The 22330-nt window shown below is 47.7% G+C and overlaps 1 protein-coding gene across 1 annotated transcript in view; it reads left to right on the top strand.

Moving 5' to 3' along the window:
* Positions 1-2161: 2161 nt before the first annotated feature.
* The window catches only part of ACSS3 (acyl-CoA synthetase short chain family member 3), a 119257-nt gene continuing 99088 nt past the window's right edge, over positions 2162-22330 (top strand). The window contains exons 1-2 of the mRNA XM_040408490.1: positions 2162-2370; positions 10152-10699. Coding sequence (XP_040264424.1) covers positions 10338-10699 — 362 coding nt within the window. The 5' untranslated portion in view covers positions 2162-2370; positions 10152-10337. The remainder of the gene's footprint in view (positions 2371-10151; positions 10700-22330) is intronic.

Genomic DNA, 22330 nt, shown 5'->3' on the forward strand with positions numbered 1-22330 from the left:
ACAATAGACAATAAGTCTAGGGTTATAAATAATCTATCCACTCCCATCCAGTGTGTAATATGCCCCTGAATGAACCTAACACATAGAACAGAGGCGTGCATGGATCTACACAAGAATGCAAGTCCGGACGAAGTATAGTGCATTGACAGGATGCGAGGAGCTATTACCTGGAGCATGCGCGAGGACTTGGAAACAGGATCGGGATAATAAGAAGTACTGCGCATGCGCGAAAGGACGCGACTAGCTACGGACATCAGCGCCCGAAAGGCGCATGCGTCGCGCACCTTGTGTGATGTCATAGACATCTGATACGATCACAGCGAATCCCGGCCCCGATTCAATAAGGCACAGATGACGTTGACACGCTCCCCATGAGAGACAGCCACAGTGATTGGCTGATAACGATAGTAAGCGAAACCGAGGGTTTAAATGCCCAGACCCCGCCCCCAACATTCGAACCTGTGAGTTTTCCCCTGAAGACGCCGAATCGCTCGGCGAAACATGTAGGGAAGCAGACTTCAGTTTTTAGGCAGGAAGGTAGTGTAGGGATCCTGAATTGATACATGTTGGCATATAGTGTGCGATCCAAACCCTTTTAGGGTCACATTAGTGTAAGAAGTGAATTACATCTTAGCCACTAAGACTGATATCCCGTTCATGACCGCTTCCTGATAGTTTTAATTGTTTGATCCCTAGACCTATATGTTCTTTTCAGTAGCAAAAATAATAAAGATTAGTTTTAAATGTACTGCCGGTGAGGCTGCAAAAACACGCTAAGGTCCTAATACTGAACTGGTCCTGAAAAAATTGGGGTTTGGAAATGTTCTTAAAAATATTAAGATTTGCTTCTAAACTTCTAAGCCTTCTAACGTCCCAAAAAATAAAATGTCATTTTCAAAATGATCCAAACATGAAGTAGACATATGGGGAATGTAAAGTTATAACTATTTTTGGAGGTATTACTATCTATTATAAGTAGAGAAATAGAAATTTGCAAATTTGCTAATTTTTAAAAATTTTTGGTAAATTTGGTATTTTTTTTATAAATAAATAAAAAAAAAATTACTTAATTTTACCACTGTCACGAAGTACAATATGTGACGAGAAAACAATCTCAGAATGGCTTGGATAAGTAAAAACGTTTTAAAGTTATTACCACATAAAGTGAGACATGTCAGATTTGCTAAAAATGGCCTGGGCAGAAAGGTGAAAAATGGCCCGGTCCTGAAAGGGTTAAAATCCAGTCAGACTGTACATCATAATCAAGCATCTTTTTATGGGTGATACACTATAGACTTCTGTAAAAACAAGCTACACATTCAAAAGTTTTAAAAATCTGTGTAAATTATCATCATATGTAAATGATCAGGGCAATGATTAGGAAGAAGGGTTCCTAGGAATACTCATTCCCAATAATTGCCCTGTGTAAAGGTGTGAACGATCGCCTGATGAATGAGCAAACCATTGGGTGAAAGCATCGCTGATGTGGTCACCTAAATCTTTGTTTCTGGGCAGCAGATCGTCCTGTCTAAACAGGGGTCTGATGCCTAGAAGCCAATGTCAGACTGAAGTCCCTTGGGCCCACAGGAGGAATTGATTTTGAGGGCCCTCCCTGTGTGTATATAGGACCTTAAGGGCCCTGTTTTACTAGGTGTCCAATATTGTCAGAGTTTGGGCCCACCAGAGGATCCTCTGGTGGGCCAGTCTGACCCTGATAGAAGCAATAAATCTATATGGGCAAACACAATCACTCTAGAAAACGTGGCTGCTGCATGTAAATGCAGCTTTCAAGTTCTGTAACTAGAATGCAGATGTCAGTAGCAAACAGTTTGTTCTCGATAATTGCCAGCTGTTGGGGTATGTAAAGGTTGATTAATAATGCATTTTTAAATCCCTTTGCAACGGTCAAAACTTAGTTTATGCATTGTACAAAAGCTACTCAATGCGAAATGAATGTAAAAACTGACTGGCAGCAACAGGGTTAAATTCATTTACCATCATTACGTATAAGGCTGAGCCTTTGACCGTGTTAATATAAACTAGTATTGCACTTCACTCTGTTACTGGTACAACAAGAACCAGTTGACTGCAAGAAGAGCTTCTTGAACAGTTTGGAAGAATATTTTGGCAGGTTTCTCAGTATAGCCCCAGGGACCCTGGAGAATCTAAGCCACGACTAGATTAACACTTTCCTGTTCTGAAGGTCCTGCAGCTAGATAGCAAGACAGCACACAATGCAATGCTCCTTGTGCTTTGCAGATGTTAAACTTTCTATCAGCCTCTCCTCGTGACAACCACTCCCCCTGACAACTGAATAAGGAGGTGGAACGTCTATAGAAAAGCAACTATTCACTGGCCAACTGCATTCTGGTAGGTTTGTTTCACTTCAGTGTTTTCTTACATATAATCATTGCTTGGCGGGGATCTGTGGAGTTGTTTTTTTTTCCTGCAAATGTTATAATGTGCATTCTGTTATATATTTTCACATCTCGAGGGGTGACTCCTGATCTACAGTATATTCCTTCTGCAATATTAGGCTTCTCTGCTGTGCTCCCTGCAGCTCCCAAAATCCATATGTAGTCTAATTGTGTTTTATCATCTATATGTAGTAGTACCTGCATGATAGGAGTAGCAGGTCAATAGTACTCCAAGAAAACCATCATACATTGGGATATAGTTTTACTTTTGTAACATCTTACTGACACAGAAAACCTACTGGGGTTTCCAGGGGTGGATACAGGGAGCATAGGGCCCCTGTGCTCTCCTATAGCTCATTATGAAGTACCCCATTTATCTCTCTAGCAATCAACCAGTAACTGTGAACCATAAAATTAGCTCAGTCTCTTGCATGCAGTTTGATAGACACTAGAAAGTGTTTTTAAGGTGACAGTGGGACCACCTACCTACTGGGCCTCAGTGCAGCTGCACAGGTTGCACATGTGGCATGTCTGCCCCTGGATAAAAAAATAGAATCAAGTAAAAATCATTGAAAGATTTTGGATGGATTTAAAAGCCTGTTCACTTATATTACTTAGTATTATTACTTACTATTATGTACTATTATCTTGAGTTGTGAGGGTGAGATGTAATGGGGGACGCGAGACCCCCAGTCTAGTAATCAGTAGAAGTACTGTGGCTAGGTGCTAAATATACTTGGTTGGAAACCTCTTTGATGCTCTCCTTAACATAAGTAGTTAATTAAAATCAAGCCCCAGGTCAGTGCTTTGGCTAGAAGTGCTGAAGGGATATTTCTATCTATAATAAAGAGTAGAGGTCCACTGCATGCAGAAGAATGTGTTGTTATCTAGAACTTCCCAATAGGGGGTCCCTTCTACTGACTATGCATAATGTAGGGCATTCATTTGAAAAAAAAAGTTTCATGAAGACTTAATTGAAATTGCAACACTGAGAATAAAAAGACGTGGAATTATGGAAATGATATGGAAACGATAAAGCAGAAACAAAATATTCAAATCTCTTGATTTATTCAATATTGAGAATAAGTGCCACACACAGAAATACACATACTTACACGCCTTGGCATGCTATCGGTGAGGTTATTAATGGTCGTCTGAGGAGTGTTCTGTTTCACTGAATGCACTTGGGCACACAAATCATCAAGATTCACTGCTAGCAGCTTCCTCCACTAAATCAATTTAGTGCAAAGCTGTTAGTGTACCTGAAAGGAAGACTAGAGAGGTCCAACTACCATACATTATGCAACCCCACACCACAATCCTGGAAGCAGGACAGGCGTGACATTCCCTTGTGAAGATCGCATGGTCTCCAGACTAATCTTTAGTTATTATTGCATCCAATCTTTAGTTATTATTGCATCCAGAGCTGAAGGACTCATCGCTGAAGAGGATAGACCTCCATTTCAGCCTCCTTGCTGTCTTGCTGTGCACCATGATAGACTTTGAGAGCAGTGACGTGAGGTCAATGGAACACCTATAGCTGGACGTCTGGCTCATAGCCCAATGTCGAACAAACACCTTCTGATGGTTTGTGTAGACCCTGTTTACCACCTTAGGCTTGAGATGTGACATCTAATTTCATGGATCCCTGTGCACCATTCTTCTAATCATATTGTCCAACAGTGCAGAGGTTCATCTCTGTGCCCCTCTTGCTGTCATTCCAGTTTGTTGTTGTTCTCCCAATCAATGGAATATGCAGTATTGAACAGTGCTGACATCTCGGCATAGGTGTGTAGTGATCTGCTGGAGTGATAAACCAAGATCTCTCAGTGCAACGATTCTGTCCCTCTGAGTTTTTGTCAAGTGTTGATAACTGGCACATCAACAAACAGGATGCATTGCACAAACATCCTACATGACTTGATCTGATTTTTAAAGTTTCATGTTGTTAAAAAAAATTGCTTTCAATTTGGCTTTTATGCCCTCCCCACATGCCACAGATTGGAGCTAGGTGCTGGAAAATTTGATCTGCAGATCTTAGTGCCACCTGTTACTTCCTCTATTTGCATAACCTTATAGCTTGTACTTCTTGGTGTTGCAATTTCAATGTTGAAGAGTTTAGTAGAGAGAATGCCAGAGAAACTCATCCACTTATTTTTGTGAACTTCTGTATTTGTCTTTGGGTCTCCTAAATGTGAGACTGGCCATACACCATAGTTAGCTCTCTGTCAAATTGTTGTTCAGCCAACAACCACCCCTGCCCATACACATACAGTCAGGTCCATAAATATTGGGACACCGACACAATTCTAACATTTTTGGCTCTATACACCACCACAATGGATTAGAAATGAAACGAACTAGATGTGCTTTAACTGCAGCCTGTCAGCTTTAATTTGAGGGTATTAACATCCAAATCAGGTGAGTGGTGTAGGAATTACAACAGTTTGCATATGTGCCTCCCACTTGTTAATGAACCAGAGGTAATGGGACACAATAATAATAATCATAAATCAAACTTTCACTTTTCAATACTCGTTTGCAAATCCTGTGCAGTCAATTACAGCCTGAAGTCTGGAACGCATAGACATCCCCAGACGCTGGGTTTCATCCCTGGTAATGCTCTGATAGGCCTCTAGTGCAACTGTCTTCAGTTCCTGCTTGTTCTTGGGGCATTTTCCCTTCAGTTTTGTCTTCAGCAAGTGAAATGCATGCTCAATCGGATTGAGGTCAGGTAATTGACTTGGCCATTGCATAACATTCCACTTCTTTCCCTTAAAAAACTCTTTGGTTGCTTTTGCAGTATGCTTTGGGTCATTGTCCATCTGCACTGTGAAGCGCCGTCCAATGAGTTCTGAAGCATTTGGCTGAATATGAGCAGATAATATTGCCCGAAACACTTCAGAATTCATCCTGCTGCTTTTGTCAGCAGTCACATCCTCAATAAATACAAGAGAACCAGTTCCATTGGCAGCCATACATGCCCACGCCATGACACTACCACCACCATGCTTCACTGATGAGGTGGTATGCTTAGGATCATGAGCAGTTCCTTTCCTTCTCCATACTCTTCTCTTCCCATCACTCTTGTACAAGTTGATCTTGGTCTCATCTGTCTATAGGATGTTGTTCCAGAACTGTGAAGTCTTTTTTAGATGTCGTTTGACAAACTCTAATCTGGCCTTCCTGTTTTTGAGGCTCACCAATGGTTTACATCTTTTGGTGAACCCTCTGTATTCACTCTGGTGAAGTCTTCTCTTGATTGTTGACTTTGACACACATACACCTACCTCCTGGAGAGTGTTCTTGATCTGGCCATCTGTTGTGAAGGGTGTTTTCTTCACCAGGGAAAGAATTCTTCGGTCATCCACCACAGTTTTTCATGGTCTTCCGAGTCTTTTGGTGTTGCTGAGCTCACCGATGCGTTCCTTCTTTTTTAGAATGTTCCAAACAGTTGTTTTGGCCACGCCTAATGTTTTTGCTATCTCTCTGATGGGTTTGTTTTGTTTTTTCAGCCTAATGATGGCTTGCTTTACTGAATATGACAGCTATTTGGATTTCATCTTGAGAGTTGACAGCAACAGATTCCAAATGCAAATAGCACACTTGAAATGAACTCTGGACCTTTTATCTGCTCATTGTAATTGGAATTATGAGGGAATAACACACACCTGGCCATGGAACAGCTGAGAAGCCAATTGTCCCATTACTTTTGGTCCCTTAACAAGTGGGAAGCACATATGCAAACTGTTGTAATTCCTACACCTTTCACCTGATTTGGATGTAAATACCCTCAAATTTAAAGCTGACAGTCTGCAGCTAAAGCACATCTTGTTCGTTTCATTTCAAATCCATTGAGGTGGTGTATAGAGCCAAAAATGTTAGAATTGTGTCCATGTCCCAATATTTATGGACCTGACTGTATTTACTTGGACCATATGTGCATGTGGTCTAAAGTCAGAGAGGGGGCTAAGCTGCTGCCAGACACCTCTGGCTGTGGTCTATCTCACCTGAAAAGTGGATTAGTTATGTATAAATCCGACAGTCTGATCCTTCTATCCCCCAGCATCTGCTATAAGGGCAATGTTGGACATCCTCAAACTTAAATGGTTCAGCTAGTCTGACGGGTATAGCCAGTTTAAGATATCTCATTAATTTAATTTGAATCTATTTTATTAAATACAACCCAACTATCCTCAAATGATTCCCATCAGGAAAAGCAAGAGTTCAAACATATGTGTAAGAACTGTACAGATTCTTTAAGCTTGAAATAAGGAGGCAAGTTACAGCACATTGACCAAAAGTTGGATAATAGTGTATTTTTGATGTTTTAGAAATTCGGTAGTCCATCCCATTGCAATGGCCTCAGGTTAGAGCTTCCCACAGCCTTTCCTTGGTCATCACAACATAAAACCTCTTTCAACTAAAATACCACTGGTAGTGCCAGTCTGCAGTGATTGGCAAGTAGAGCCGATAGGCAGATGCTGTATTACAGTGCTGATTGGCTCTTTAGTGCAACCTTTCTGCAGTATAGTACAGGGATACATCTATTGTTCTGCTATAGATCTGAGCCAGGATGAGTTGCTCCTTTGGATACCAGATGAGAAAACTTCATTTTATTAATCCTTTATACTGTATGTGCCTTACAGGACCCTGAAGACTCTTGTTCTCAACACAGAAAGCGATTTACAGCATCCAGCAGCTTTTTGACTTTTTTATGTAACGATTTATTTCTATTAGTTATCTAACATTCATTTTCGTGGGCTTTGGAATAAACTATTAGTTTTTTTAATACGTTTTTTTTAAATAAGGTTACAACATTTTTAAGTACTACTGTAACTTGAGGGAGCACAGTATATTCATGTTATATAACATGCAGAGTGTGTCAGTAATTCACAAAGGGACTTTCTGTTAGCAGTCTGCTCAATATAAACAGGATTCTCTGAGCCCCTCTTCATATACTAACCTTATGGAAAAAACAACAAATCAAGTTTTGTCCAGTTTTGGACACAACTGAATGGTCCATCAACTGAAAATGACTGCAAATAAACGTAGACGGGGTGGGAGCCCTACTTACAGCACGCAGGCAGTGTGCAACAAGGACTGTTTACTGCAAATGGTACATGTTAGCAATAGTCAGTAAAAAGTATACAGAGGCCCAAACTTTTCCAAAAGTGGTCGAAAATGGCTCAATACACTTCTCACAATACAGTAATGTCACAACAGATGAGTAAGGCCTCATGCACACGAATGTGTTTCCGTGTCCGTTCCGTTTTTTCTGCGGATAGGATGCGGACCCATTCATTTCAATGGGTCCGCAAAAAACGCGGACAGCACACAGTGTGCTGTCCGCATCAGTATGTCCGTTCCATTGCGCCACAAATAGTGCATGTCCTATTTTTTTCTAGTTTGAGGACAAGGATAGGCATTATTACAATGGATCCGCAAAAAATACAGATCCGCAAAAAAAACGGATGCCATACGGACGTCATCCATTTTTTTTTTGCGGATCCGCAATTTGCGGACCGCAAAACACATACGGTCGTGTGCATGTAGCATAATTCTGCTGAATGGAATCAATGCCACTATAGGACAGCGTATACAGTAGCTTGATGTGTTGTGTTCATGATCTTAAAGGGGTATTCCAGTTTTATCAAATAACTGGCAGCCATTGTAAAATGAAAAGTTATACTATTTTCCAATATACATTCTTTATCAATTCCTTGTGGCTTTCAAAATTTCTGTTTGCAGTCATTTAGTAGGAACTTGCAAACAAAGGATAAAAATCTGACCTGATCATATGGGGGACAGACAGGAACGACAACACGGTGGGGCCTGATGTGTCATGGGGGCCTGGCTGCCAAGCCTGGCCTGTTACACAGTCAGAAAAGAGCGGAGGATGCGCAGGCCGCGCCCCCTGCTAAATGGCGCCCTAGGCGACTGCCTAAGTCGCCTTACTGGTGGCGCCGGTTCTGTGTGCAGCATTGCTTATGTTATTTTCACATCTGCATTTGCCTTTTCCGCTATTGAGATCTGTTAGAGGATCTCAAAACCGGAGGAGAACAAGAATGGAGTGCATAAGAATGTATGCTGTTCCATTTTGTTGCATTCCCATGCAAGGAAATTGAACATGCCACATCCGGGATCAAAAACCATGTAAGTGAATGGTGCTGGATCCGTTTTTTTGGACACGAAAATGTGGCTCCCATTGACTTACAATAGTATTTGATCCCGGATCTGGCATATTCATTTTTGATATCATACAACCGGTTCCGTTCTGAATGGATGCAGCCGGTTGTATTATTCAAACGGATGCATTTTCCTCTGCCAGATATCAAAACCGGAAAGGAAAACGCAGATGTGAAAGTAGCCTTACGCTGTATACACGTCCTCCACAGTCCTATTCTTATTGGAAACTCAGCCCAGCTTCCCCCAGCTGTCGGATCAGAAAGAAGAATGAGAGAGGGCTCACAGCACGCTGGGGACAAGGAAGCCATTTGTACAATCCTGTCTGTGCCGTGCCCCCTCCTCCTCTATGTAATATGTGCAGCTACATAGATGCAGGGGCCTAGCTAAAGGCATACCTCCCAACTTTTAAAGATTGCAAAGAGGGACAATATTTGCAGCATACGGTACATTGCGGCAATTTTTTTAATACTAGTCCACGCCTCAAACTCTGCCCAAACCATAATTACTGAGTCCGTCAGAACTGCAGCAGCTGGGGACCGAGCCCCCCCCTTTCCCGTGTTCAGCACCCCCATCCCCCCCCCCCCCCCCCCCCCCCCCCCGATAAAACATGTTCTATTTTTTTGCAGTGCGGAGGCACGGAGAGAAACCCGACAGAAGCCCCCCGTGTATTCAAGTGAAAGGGTCTGCATCCATGATGTGGTGAGCACACGGCCGGCGCCTGCTTATAGCGAGCTGCAATAAGGCCATGGCCGAGTGCATGAAGTCCTAGCAGTAGGAAATCTAATAAAATAAAATAAAAATTGTGCTATACATGTAAATATCACCAATGAAGCCAGCGATTGGCTTCCCTGGACACCGGAATGTCAGCTCTGGAGCAGCAGGGGATGTAACAGATGAGAATTGCTTATTTTTTTATTTTATGACATTTTCTACTTTTATATTAATTTATAAAAATCCCCTAAAAGTCTGATGCACACAGTGGAGTGTAAATGTGCCCATAATATTCATGTCCAGCGAAGCGGGGGCCAAACACAAGTTTGCTGTGGGGCCCAGCCTTTTCTAGTTAGGCCTCTGGATATGCCATTACTTTAAGGTGAAACTCAGAAAATTCGAATATCGTGCAAAAGTCCATTTATATCAGTAATGCAAATTAAAAGGAATTGCATTAATGCAGCTTAGAATTTGAATTTTGTGAAAAGGTTCATTATTCTAGGCTCAAAGTGTCACACTCTAGTCAGCTAATTAATCCATACCCCCTGAGCAAAAGGTACCTGAGATTGTGACTTTGGCGTTTCATAAACTGTAAAAAATAAAGGCTTGAAATACCTCGCTTTGCATGTAATGAGTCTCATGTGTTAGTTTCACCTTTTAAGTTGCATTACTGAAATAAATGAACTTTGCACAATATTCTATTTTTTCACCTGTATATATATATATATATATATACACAAATACACACAAGCAGGATATTTAAATGAACAACCAGTTCAACCATGACTTGCCATGACTCTGTGCCAAATATAACATTGTGCAATCACTTTTTAGCTCCCAGGAATCTTACTTGCGAGGAAAACCTGTGGAGGATTCCAAGAAGCCTCTTCGCAGGGTGTCGCCGTCAGTGCTGAACCTGTCTGCAGGGAGTGACTATCCAGGGCTGGTTTTCCCACAGTCCCTGCCCGCTCACTAAGTACACACATCTCCTGCCAGAAAAGTCAGTTGCAACTTAAGAAAATGTACTGTGGTCTAAAATGGGTCTCCAAGCACGTTCTCCAACAGGGTGGACTGAAGGCTGGGGGTCCCAGTATACCATGCCTACATGCTGCAAAAAGGACAGGACTTAAGGGACAAATCTGGTGGCAAAGGAACTCATCTCAAAGTTGTTGGAGGATCAGGACACAACCAACCTGCTCTGTGGGACACTGCAAACACCTCAGCAGATCTTACACTTCTGTGTGTCTGGAAGGCTATGACCAGGTATTCAACTCTTCAGTGCAAGACCCCCAAAGAGTATGGGGGAGGGCAGCCGAAAATATTGCGTGGTTTAAGCCATGGACTAAGATTATGGACAACTCCAATCCTCCCTTCACAGAATGGTAAGTGCATTTTTACAAGCAAACACGTTTTCTCTGTTTGCTGTAGACTGCTTTATAGATGCATGCAGGTGCTATGTGAATGGGTCCGCACCTGAGCCGCAAAAAATGCAGCTCAGATCCAGACCCAAACAACGTCCGTGTGCATGAGGCCTTATGAAAAGATTTGTGCTTCTCTCCTGGTTTTGACTTACTTAGGCCTCATGCACATGGCCGTTGGGTGCAATTGCGGTCCCCAATGCAGAGGCAACATCTGTGCAGCAGGCCATGGCCGTGGATTGCCGTGTGCATGAGGCCAAATACTGATGAAAAATGCTGATCAAATACTGACCGTGTGAAAGTGACCATAAATTAGAAACTGCTGTAAATACATTGAGAAGGGCTCATGCAGACGACCGTATGTATTTTGTGGTCCGCAAAAATATGGTTGACGTCTGTGTGCATTCTGTATTTTGCAGAACGGAACAGCTGGCCCCTAATAGAACAGTCCTATCCTTGTCCGTAATGTGGACAATAATAGGACATGTTCTATTTTTTTTTGCGGAACGGAAATATGGACATATACGGAAACAGAATGCACACGGAGTAACTTCTGTTTTTTTTTGCAGACCCATTGAAATGAATGGTTCCGCATGCGGACCACAAAAAAACCGGAACAGACACGGAAAGAAAATACGTTTGTGTGCATGAGCCCTTAGGCCGCATGCACACAACCGTTTTTCGGGTCCGCATCTGAGCCTCAGTTTTTGCGGCTCGGGTGCGGACCCATTCACTTCAATGGGGCTGCAAAAGATGCGGACAGCACTCCGTGTGCTGTCCGCATCCGTTGCTCCGTTCCGAGGCCCTGCAAAAAAAATATAGCATGTCCTATTCTTGTTCGTTTTGCGGACAAGAATAGGCATTTCTACAATGGGCCGCCCGTTCCGTTCCGCAAATTGCAGAAGGCACACGGGCGGCTTCCGTTTTTTGCGCATGCGCGGTTGGCGCACCCCAAAAAACGGAACGGTCGTGTGCATGTAGCCTTAGACTCATGGTCCACAATACATGGATACCATCCGTGTGCGTTCCGCATTTTGCAGAACGGAAAGTCCTGCCCTCTCCTATCCTTGTCCGTAATATGGACATGAATAGGGCATGTTTTATTTTTTTTGCGGGTGCCGCGGAATGGACTCCGTGTGCTGTCCACATCTGAAGTGAATGGGTCTGCGTACTATCTGCAAAAAATGTAGATAAGATGCGGAAAAAAACAACGGTGGTGTGAATAAGCCCTCAGTCTGAAAATGTCGCAGGTTGTAAAAACATTAAGGCATTGATAAAATGGTGTTCTTTTTATATCATTACACCACAAAAACTGACCCCACTGTATAAACCCCTTCCTGCACTAGTGGCAGAATGTACTTCCCATACAGAGGCGTAAATGAATGGCTTGGCATGCCGCTGCCTGAGCCACCTGCATTCTACAGCTGATATTATGCTGCAATGGCCAGGATCAAAGGTAACTCAGATCCTAGTTGTTTAACCCCTTAGACACTGCAGTCAATATCAACAACAGGATCTATAAATGTTAGAGGACAGTGGGTATCATCATGTGTCACTCTGATTATGATCCTGGGATGCCGATAGGTTCACATGGCAGTCGGGGCCTAACATAGCCCTCAGGTCATGTATGGTATGTGAGTCAATTAGATTGTTAATGTTACACTGATAACAGTGCAATAGTGATGTATTGCCATGTGTTATGTAAACGATCAAAGGATCGCAAGTTCAAATCCAATAAAGGAACTATAAAAAGTTTAAAGACTTCTTCTATAAAATGTTTTATGACAAAAAAAACACTACATAATTTATGCAGTTGCGTGAACATCGTAAAGGAGTTGAGTTAGGGCTCATGCACACAAACATATTTTTTTTGCCGACAAAAACGGAAATGACTCGGTGTGCATCCCGTTACCATATGTCCATTCCGCAAAATAATAGAACATGTCCTATTATTGTCCACATTACGGACAAGGATAGGACAGTTCTATTAGGGGCCAGCTGTTCTGTTCTGCAAAATATGGAATGCACATGTCCAATATCAGTGTTTTGCAGATCCGCAATTTGCATACCTCTAAACATCCAACAGTTGTGTGCATGACCATTAGGCCGAGTTCACACTTCAGTTATTTGGTCAGTTATTTCTCTCAGTTTTAGGCCTCATGCACACGACCGTTGTGTGTTTTGCGGTCCGCAAACCACGGATCCTCAAAACACGGATGGCGTGCAAATTTGTGGAACGGCACGGACAGCCTTTAATATAACTGCCTATTCTTGTCTGCAAAGCGTGGACAAGAATAGGAAATGTTATATATTTTTTGCGGGCAACGGATGCGGACAGCACACGGAGTGCTGTCCGCATCTTTTGCGGCCCCATTGAAGTGAATGGGTCCGCATCCGAGTCGCCAAAACAACGGCCGTGTGCATGAGGCCTTAGGCTACATTCACATGAACGTGGTGTTTTGTGGATCTGCAAAACACAGACACCGGCCTGTGTGTGTTCCGCAATTTGCGGACCGCAATGCCACGGCTATCATAGAAAATGCCTATTCTTGTCCGCAAGGCGCACAGCGTCATTGGTTGCTATGACGCCGTGTGCTTCGTGCCGACGCTGCTGTACAGTAATACACTCGTATGATCTATACGAGTGCATTACTGTACAGCGGCGGCGACACAAAGCGCACGGCGTCATAGCAACCGATGACGCTGTGCTCTTGTGCACTCGACAGGATGGGTTTTCACAGCGTCATTGGTTGCTATGACGCCGTGCGCTTCGTGCCGAAGCCGCTGTACAGTAATACATTTGTAAGATCTATACAAGTGTATTACTGTACACCCGCACGAAGCGCACAGCGTCATAGCAACCAATGACGCCGTGCACTCAGCAGAACTCACATAAAGTAGAACTGGCTTAGTTGCCTATAGCAACCAATCAGATTCCATTCCTTTCATTTTTTACAGCTCCTTGAAAATGAAAGGTGGAATCTGATTGGTTTGCGATGGACAGTTCTACTTTACACCAGTTTGCTAAATGACCCCATATGTGACCAAATACTGACCCCTGAGGTACCCCACTAGTGACAGTGACCCAATCTGAGTGTGTACCGTTAGAAAACAGAGGGTGGTTATTATCATTGAGCCAGTTACTTACCCACTTACAGACGTTTTCTCCCAGTCCAAGCATTCTCATTTTATATACTAACCTTTTAACAGTTTAATAAATGACCCCCATAATCTTTAAAGGGTTTCCCTAGGAAATATTTAAAGCACAAGTGCTTAGCTATCTCTGGCCAATCCATAGAGTTGAATGCCACTCCATTCAAATGAGAGAACACAAGGCCCTCGTTCTAGCAATGGGCGTGGACCCCAGTGGACCCCAGGCACATATCCCCTATCCTTTGGATAAGGCAGGGGTCAGCAACCTCCGGCACTCCTGCTGTCGTGAAACTACATCTCCCAGCATGCACACTTGCTTGGCTTTTCTCTAAACTCCCACACAAGTGGAAGGAGCATGCTGGGAGTTGTAGTTTCACAACAGATGGAGTGCCGAAGGTTGCTGATCCCTGGGATAGGGGATAAGTGTTTATGGTGGGCAATTCTTCTAACGTGGCCCTGATTACAGACTTGCATACAACATATATGACATTTCTATGAGTGTGGTCATTAATAGGGATGACATAAGCGTGCAGCAATTTTAAGTGAAACTGCAATTTATTTATATTTGTAGAGGCAGTGATAATGAATGTTTTTGGTTGATTACATAGTGTGCCAGGGATATGAATAGAATGGGACCTACACGGGCAGCATAGAGATCATATATATACTGTATATAGGATAGGAGAGAGGCTGTGAGGGCAGCAGCAGTCAGCCTGGAGCGTGTCTCCACAGTTCAGTAAATAGAAGATGGGGAGCGCTTCCAATGCCCAAAATGGACCACTTCAGAGACATTTTTCTAATAGAAATGTACAAATTCAGTAACTAATGTATAATACAAAACTGTTCATTATCACTGCTCCTACACATTACAGAAAAAGAAAACTAAAGGGCAGTTGCACTTTAATGGCTACCACTGCCTGAGGTATGCATCCAGTACTTAGCTGTTTTCTCATAGTTAGAGCTCATGCACACAAACGTATTTTCTTTCCTTGTCCAATCCAGTTTTTTTTGCAGACCATATGCGGAACCATTCAGTCCAATGGGTCCACAAAAAAATGGAAGTTAGTCTGTGTACAGTCGTGGCCAAAAGTTTTGAGAATTACATAAATATTGGAAAAGTTGCTGCTTAAGTTTTTATAAATAGTTAAGGCTGCATGCAGCCTGTAATTGTGGGAGGGGCCAGGTCCCCCTTCTTAAACCCCCTCGTACAGCTCACCATCACCGCGCCCGCCGACTCGCACTTCCTGTGACTCACGTCACTTCCGGTAAGCACGCGCCCCAGGTAAGTATCGCCGCACGTCTCCCGCCGTGGGCTCCGGTCTGTCCGCCTTCTGGGCCGTGGCCGGCCGCCGGCCCGCTCCCCCTCATCACCTTCGGCCGCCGCAGGCTCCCCTCTCCGCCGTCCGGTGGCGTCCGTCCTCTCGCGCAGGGGCGGGCTGGGCCGGGGGGCAGGGAGGCAATTGCCCCCCAGGCCGCCCGAAATAAACGGCCACTGGGCCGCGCGTCTTTAAAAAAAAAAAAATAATTTTTTTTTTTTTTTTATTCTTCAGGGCCGCACCGCCAATCATCACCACAGGCGGCGGCGGCGCGGCCCTGGATGTCATTGCGGCCGTGCTGTGTGCTGTGGGGCAGGGGAGGGAGAGGCGTGTCCCTCCCCTGTTCTTCTGATAGGCCGCAGGCACTAATGCCTGCAGCCTATCAGAGGCCGGCTCAGGCAGAGCAATGACGTCATTATCATTGCGACACCTGAGTCGGGCAGCACACAGCAGAGACACAGGCCAGAAGAGGCTGCATCGCTGCTGATGGAGGTAAGTATTAGTGTTGTTTTTTTTTTCTTCTTTGCGGGGGCTGGCACTATGGGGGGGGGGATCTGGCACTATAAGGGGGGCTGGCACTATGGGGGGGGGGATCTGGCACTTTGGGGGAGCTAGCACTATGGGGGGGGGCACTATAGGGGGAGCTGGCACTATAGGGATGGCTGGAACTATGGGGGAGCTGGAACTATGGGGGGCTGGCACTATAGGGGGAGCTGGCACTATGGGGGGGCTGGCACTATGGGGGAGGAGCTGGCACTATGGGGGGGCTCTGGCACTATGGGGGATTTGGCACTATGGGGGGGAATCTGGCACTTTGGGGGAGCTAGCACTATGGGGGGGCACTATAGGGGGAGCTGGCACTATGGGGGGGCTGGCACTATGGGGGGGCTGGCACTATGGGGGGGCTGACACTATGGGGGGGCTGACACTATAAGGGGGCTTGCACTAAAAGGGGGCTGGCAGCCTGGCACTATGGGGTAGGAGCTGGCACTATGGGGGGAGCTGGCACTATGGGGGAGCTGGCACTATAAGGGGGCTGGCACTATGGGCGAAGTGGCACTATGGGGGGGCTGCCACTATGGGGGGCTTGTACTATGGGGGGGGGAGCTGGCACTATGGGGGCATTTCTTGCTGGCACATTATGGGGGGGCACCATGGGGGAGAGGAGCACTATGGGGGTATCTGGGGGCTCTAAAGGGGCTTTTTTTTTTAATTATTGGCACATTCTGGGGGGGCACTATAGGGGAGAGCAGCACTATGGGGCATCTGGGGTTACTATAGGGGCATTATTTGGGGGCACTATGGGGAAGTGGGGGCTCTAAAGGGGCCTTTTGTATTGGAACATTATGGGGGGCACTATGGCATTTGGTAGCACTAAGGGGGCATTTTTTACTGGCACATTATGGCAGGCACTATAAGGGAGAGCGGCACTATGGGGCATTATTTGGGGGCACTATGGGGGAGTGGAGCACTATTGGGGCATATGGTGGCACTAAGAAGGGGAATTTTTTTACTGGCACATTGTGGGGGAGAGGAGCACTATAGGGGCATCTGCTGGGGGTACTAAGGGGCATTTTTTTACTGGCATATTATGGGGGACACTATGGGGAAGGGGGAGAGGAGCAGTATGAGTGCATTTACTGGGGCACTATATAGGGGTATTTTATACTGGCATACATTATGGGGACATTAGCTCAACTGCGGGCACTAAGCGGGGGTATTTCATGTACTGTCATATTATAGGGAGAATTAGTACTATGGTATTATGGGGAGCTTTACTACTACTGGGGGGCTATGAGGAACATGATTACTAGGGCACCATAGGGGCATTATTACTACTAAGTGAGCTCTGGCAGAGAATTATTTCTATTGGTGGGATTTTGGGGGGCACTGTTACTTTGGGGGCACCCTAGCACAGTATCAGCTTAGCACTATTATTTTTGGGGGACATTATCTTTATACTATTAGTGTCTGAGCGCAGTTATTTTTTAGAGCACTGTGTGCCAATAATTGTTTAAGGGGGCACTATCTGTGTGGTAGTAGTATTCCCAGGGGGACTGTTTCTGCAGTATAGTATTGGGGGCACAGCGGGTACAGTATTGGGGGCACTATCTGTGTGGTAGTAGTATTCCCAGGGGTACTGTTTCTGCAGTATAGTATTGGGGGTGGCAGGAAACTAATGTCTGTTTGTTAATCTCTGCAGAGACGGGAGATGGCTGAAAAATCATCATGGCGGTCTGGTCTGAATGGAGAAGATGAGGAAAAAGAACGTCTACAACAAAGGTGACATTAGATGTAAGAGGTATGTGGTGCTATGTAGGAGAGGAGATGCTCCGGCTCCTCCCCCTGCCATTTGCAGAAGGATGATTCAGAGCTGGGTGAGGATGACGAAAGGGGGCAGCAGGCCACGGGCGGGTGGCAGATGGTGGGGGGAACCACAAGCCTTAAGCAGGATCAGGGGAGGGAGGAGAACGGAGGAGCTTCCTGGCTGTAGCTTGTTATATAAGCAGGCAGTGCAGCCGGGACAGGTCCTCCCCTCTTCGTATGATGTGTAGACAGGCCTGAACTATAGAATGTCAGCTGTACAGTGTGTGTTGGGAGTGGCCTATTAAATGTAGGAGGGGCTTTTAATAATGGGCGGGGCTAAAAAATGGGCCACTTGACTGGATTTGCCCCCCAGGACTAAGGCTGCCAGCCCTCCCCTGCTCTCGCGAGAGGTAGGGCGCATGCGCGGCCGGCTCTGGAGTCAGCTCTCAGCTGCCGCTGGCCGCCTGGGGGGGGGGGCGCACAGAGGGGAGCTCAATCCCTGCCTCCGTCCCCTACCGCGGCCGGGCTGCTCACCCGCTGCCCGCCTCCCACACTCCGGACAGGGCTGTCCCGGCTGGCGACCCTGCCATGCCCCCGGTGTGAGGGCTGAGACAAGCGTGCACAGAGTGCTCCCACTCCGGTGGGGCTGCCGCTGCTGTCTGCTCATCCGGGGTGCTCAGGCAGCCGCCACCCGCGCTGTCCCGCGGCCACATCATATTTGCATAAGTTGCCACTGTGGCAGGTGTATCACTCCCCCACTAGTTAGCTGGTTTTTAAGTTTCCCCTAATTCAATTGCTTCAGCAGCCGTGGATCTCATGGTGGCCAGCCTGCAGTCGCAGGCAGGTCAGGTCCCGCTCCAGGCCCGGGCTGGGCCGGCAGGGATAGCTCTCTGGTCATGACCACCATCAGGGTGGTCTGACCCCTGGCACGCGTTATTGCCCATCACATATGGCCAGATGGGCAATTTACGGGCCACACCCCCTCCACGTCCCACATTGGCCCATCCAGGTCGCCGTGCCTGGCCCGGTGCGTCCACCCCCAGGCCCCGCTCCTGCCTGGCTGGCATGCGCCACGGTCTCCGCCACGCACATTCGGGTCAGATCCGTGGCGCTCCGGGCCCTTTCAGGCCCCGGCCTACCCACGGCCTTCCAGCGGGGCCCTCGGGGGCTCCGGCCTTGTTGCTCCCAATGTTCACATGTGTGTTCCTTTCCCAGGTGCCAGTAGCGTTCGTGGTCCCCGTCGTACCTTGTCTCGACTTTCCTGACGTCAGGTTAGGTCCTGCAGAAAATCGCTGTCGGCCGCTCGCGGGAAATCTCATACTTGAGGGTTCAGGTAGGTAATCTTGGGCTGCTCCTGGCAGTTCCTCTTACCGACATCCCGGGTGGCCGCCCAGGAGGCACACAGGGATGTTTTTCTCGCTCTCAACCTGAGACGCTCAGGTGTCTTCTCTGTCCTGCTTAGCCTGAGGCGTTCTGGTGTCTTCTCTGCCCAGGTACCCTGAAGCGTTCAGGTGTTTTCTCTGTCCATCTTGGCCTGAGGCGTTCAGGTGTCTTCTCTTTCCAGGTACCCTGAAGCGTTCAGGGGTCCTCTCTGTCCATCTTTGCCTGAGGCGTTCAGGTGTCTTCTCTGTCCAGGTACCCTGAAGCGTTCAGGGGTCTTCTCTGTCCATCTTTGCCTGAGGCGTTCAGGTGTCTTCTCCGTCCAGGTTCCCTGAAGCGTTCAGGTGTCTTCTCTGTCCATCCTTGCCTGAGGTGTTCAGGTGTCTTCTCTGTCCAGGTACCCTGAAGCGTTCAGGTATCTTCTCTGTCCATCCTTGCCTGAGGCGTTCAGGTGTCTTCTCTGTCCAGGTACCCTGAAGCGTTCAGGTGTTTTCTCTGTCCATCCTTGCCTGAGGCGTTCAGGTGTCTTCTCTGTCCCAGCACCCTGAAGAGCTCAGGTGTCTTCCCTGCCAGGTGCCCTGAGGCGCTCAGGTGTCTTCTCCATCCACGGTGGCTGGTAACGTCAGGGTCGGTCCTGGGCTCTTCGGCCACAGGTGCAGCCACCTTCCCGGTAGGCAGCCGGTGCATTCGGACCACGCCTCGCCACGCGTCCCGGTACTTCCAGGCCCCTTCTTACCGCAGTCCCTAGTCTCCGCCTCCTGGTGCCCTTCTTCCTGGTCCATGTTTTATCCACGTCTCCCTGTCTCCACATTAGACGACACTACGCTGTGTCCGCGCGCACCCGCGATGGTTTCCAGTCCCGCGCGGCAATTGTTCTCACGTCACTCCTAACTTTTTCCAGTCCTCAGGGCCAGCCGGTTCGTTCCCGTCCATCCTCTGACGGTAAGACAAGGGTGTTGATTCCACGCTCTCAGGTACGTCCTCTTATACGTTCGTCCACGACCTTCGTAGTCAGGGTACACGTCCCCATGACCTTTCCAGCGGCCATATTGTTGTCTCTATTCCAGGTGTTGCAAGGTCTCTGCTATTGTTGAAGCCATGTCACAGGTCTCTGACGTCGACGACACATTGTCCCTCCCGGGTACTTCGGTCTCAAGCCAAGGCGGCCCAGTTGCCCTCCGAAGATGGACTGTGCCGAGGCTCATTGCGGAGTTGGCCAAGAGAGGCATCAGACACCCAGCGTCAGCCAGGAAGGCCGAGCTATACCGTCTATTGATGACCGAGCCCAGCGCTCCTGAAAGGGAAGATCCACCCCCAGCCATCCAGCAGTCCCTGGTGCTGTTGCAGGCCTCCTTGGATTCGCTCATCTCGTCCGTTGCCGACATCAGGACCAGGGTGGTGGACTTGGAGTCCAGAACACCGGCGTCTTCCCAGGCGGTGGTCCCCGTCTCCGATCCCCCTCTATCTCAGCTTCCGGCTCCAGGTACGTCCCCGGCTGCTCCGGTGGTGGCTCCTGCGCACTTGGTGCCGGACCACATCAGGAGGGACATCTTGGCGGGCAAGGACGTGAATCTCGCGTCCATCCTGATTGCGTCCCACGATGCCGCAGACAACAAGACCTTTGACTGCGGGGAGGTCTCGGTGGTCCTTCGGGCCAAGGATGGACGTCTCAACCGCAAGCTCTCTGTCGTCGAGTTTGTCTTGGCCTTCGGCCTGTTTAGAGACGTGCTCTGCTCCGCCTTTCCGGCCCGCCGGGAGGAGCTGGACACGTATCTACACAGGGTTACTGGACTTGGGCACAAGTACGGCGGCACGGCTTTCTATGACTACCACCGCTCCTTTTCAGCCAAGGCCGCCGCCGCGCTTGCCCAGTTTCAGTTCTCCGTCAACTGGGCCATGCTGGACATGGAGTTGTTCTGCCAGCATTTCGCCGGTCTCCGGGCCCCCGCTTGTTCGACCTGCCAGTCGATTTTTCACTCCACTGAGTGGTGTCCTCAAACGGCCACGGCCCAACCAGACAAGGCTACTCCAGGCCCCTCCGGGGTCCCCCGCAGTCCCTCCACCACCGATAAGTTGGGTAGACCCATTGTTTACCTTGGCAACAGCCAAGTTTGCAATAACTTTAACTTTGGTTCCTGTCTCTTCAGCGGTTGCAGGGCTCTGCACATCTGCTCCATCTGCTTCAGGGCTCACCCCAGGTCCACATGTCCCAAGAAGGCGTACAAGCGCCTATGACTAGCCGACTGCGACATCGACCTCCTGGCCCTCCTTTTACGGGACCATCCGGTGCCGGGGTTCGTGGATTTCCTGATCACTGGCCTCTGCTCCGGCTTTGACACAGGGTTGGTGGCACTACCCCATTCCAACTGGGAGTGCGACAATCTGCAGTCAGCCAGGTCAGATTCCACCGCTGTACAGGAACTCCTGAATTCGGAGGTTGAGAAAGGGTTCCTCCTGGGCCCCTTCAACCAGGTTCCTTTCTCTCGCTGGCGGATCAGCCCCATAGGCATAGTGTCCAAAAAAGATTCGAATAAAAAACGTTTGATTTACGATCTCTCCGCCCCCCATGATTCCGTCATCCCCAGCATTAATTCCCTCATTCCTTCCAAAGAATTTTCCATGACCTATGCATCCATAGACGAAGCCATTGCCCTCATCCTTAGTGCCGGGAAAGGCGCCTGGCTGTCTAAAACTGACATAGCGGACGCCTTCAAACTGCTGCCCATCGCCCCTCACCTTTGGCAGTTCTATGGTATCAGGTGGGAGGGCAGGTTCTATTTTGCCAACAGGTTGACTTTCTGCTCTAAAAGCAGCCCGTGGTTATTCGACCAATTGGCGCAGGCCTTACACTGGATCCTGATCCACCACGGCAGCGCCCCAGCGGTCATCCATTACCTGGACGACTTCCTCCTCATAGAATCTCCGCTATGTCGGCCATCCGGGCTGCTCTCCCTCCTGGAGATCTTTGCCGCCCTTTCCATCCCAATTTCGCAGGGGAAGACCGCGGGGCCGGTCACTTCCATCACCTTCCTGGGTATTGTCCTGGACTCAGACAGAATGGAAGCCAGGCTTCCAGAGGCAAAGCTGTCCCAAATACGGGAAGTCGTGGCCAGGGCCATCACCTCTTCTCAGGTGACCAAGGTCGAGCTACAGTCCATCCTGGGTCGGCTGAACTTTGCCTTAAGGGTCATGCCCCAGGGCAGGGCCTTCATTTCCCGTCTGCTCTCGCTCCTTCCCACAGCCTCCGAACCCAGCAGCATTGTCCACTTGGACAGGGCTGCCATGGCAGACTTGCGCATGTGGGACAGCTTTCTGTTATCTTGGAAGGGGGTCAGCCTGTTCGTCCCCTCATGGTCCCAGTCATCTACCAGGGTGTTTGCTGATGCCGCAGCATCCCGGGGTTTCGCGGCCATCTTCGGGTCCCGGTGGCTGGCTGGCC

Source organism: Bufo bufo, chromosome 1, assembly GCF_905171765.1.
Source record: "Bufo bufo chromosome 1, aBufBuf1.1, whole genome shotgun sequence".
Taxonomy (NCBI): domain Eukaryota; kingdom Metazoa; phylum Chordata; class Amphibia; order Anura; family Bufonidae; genus Bufo; species Bufo bufo.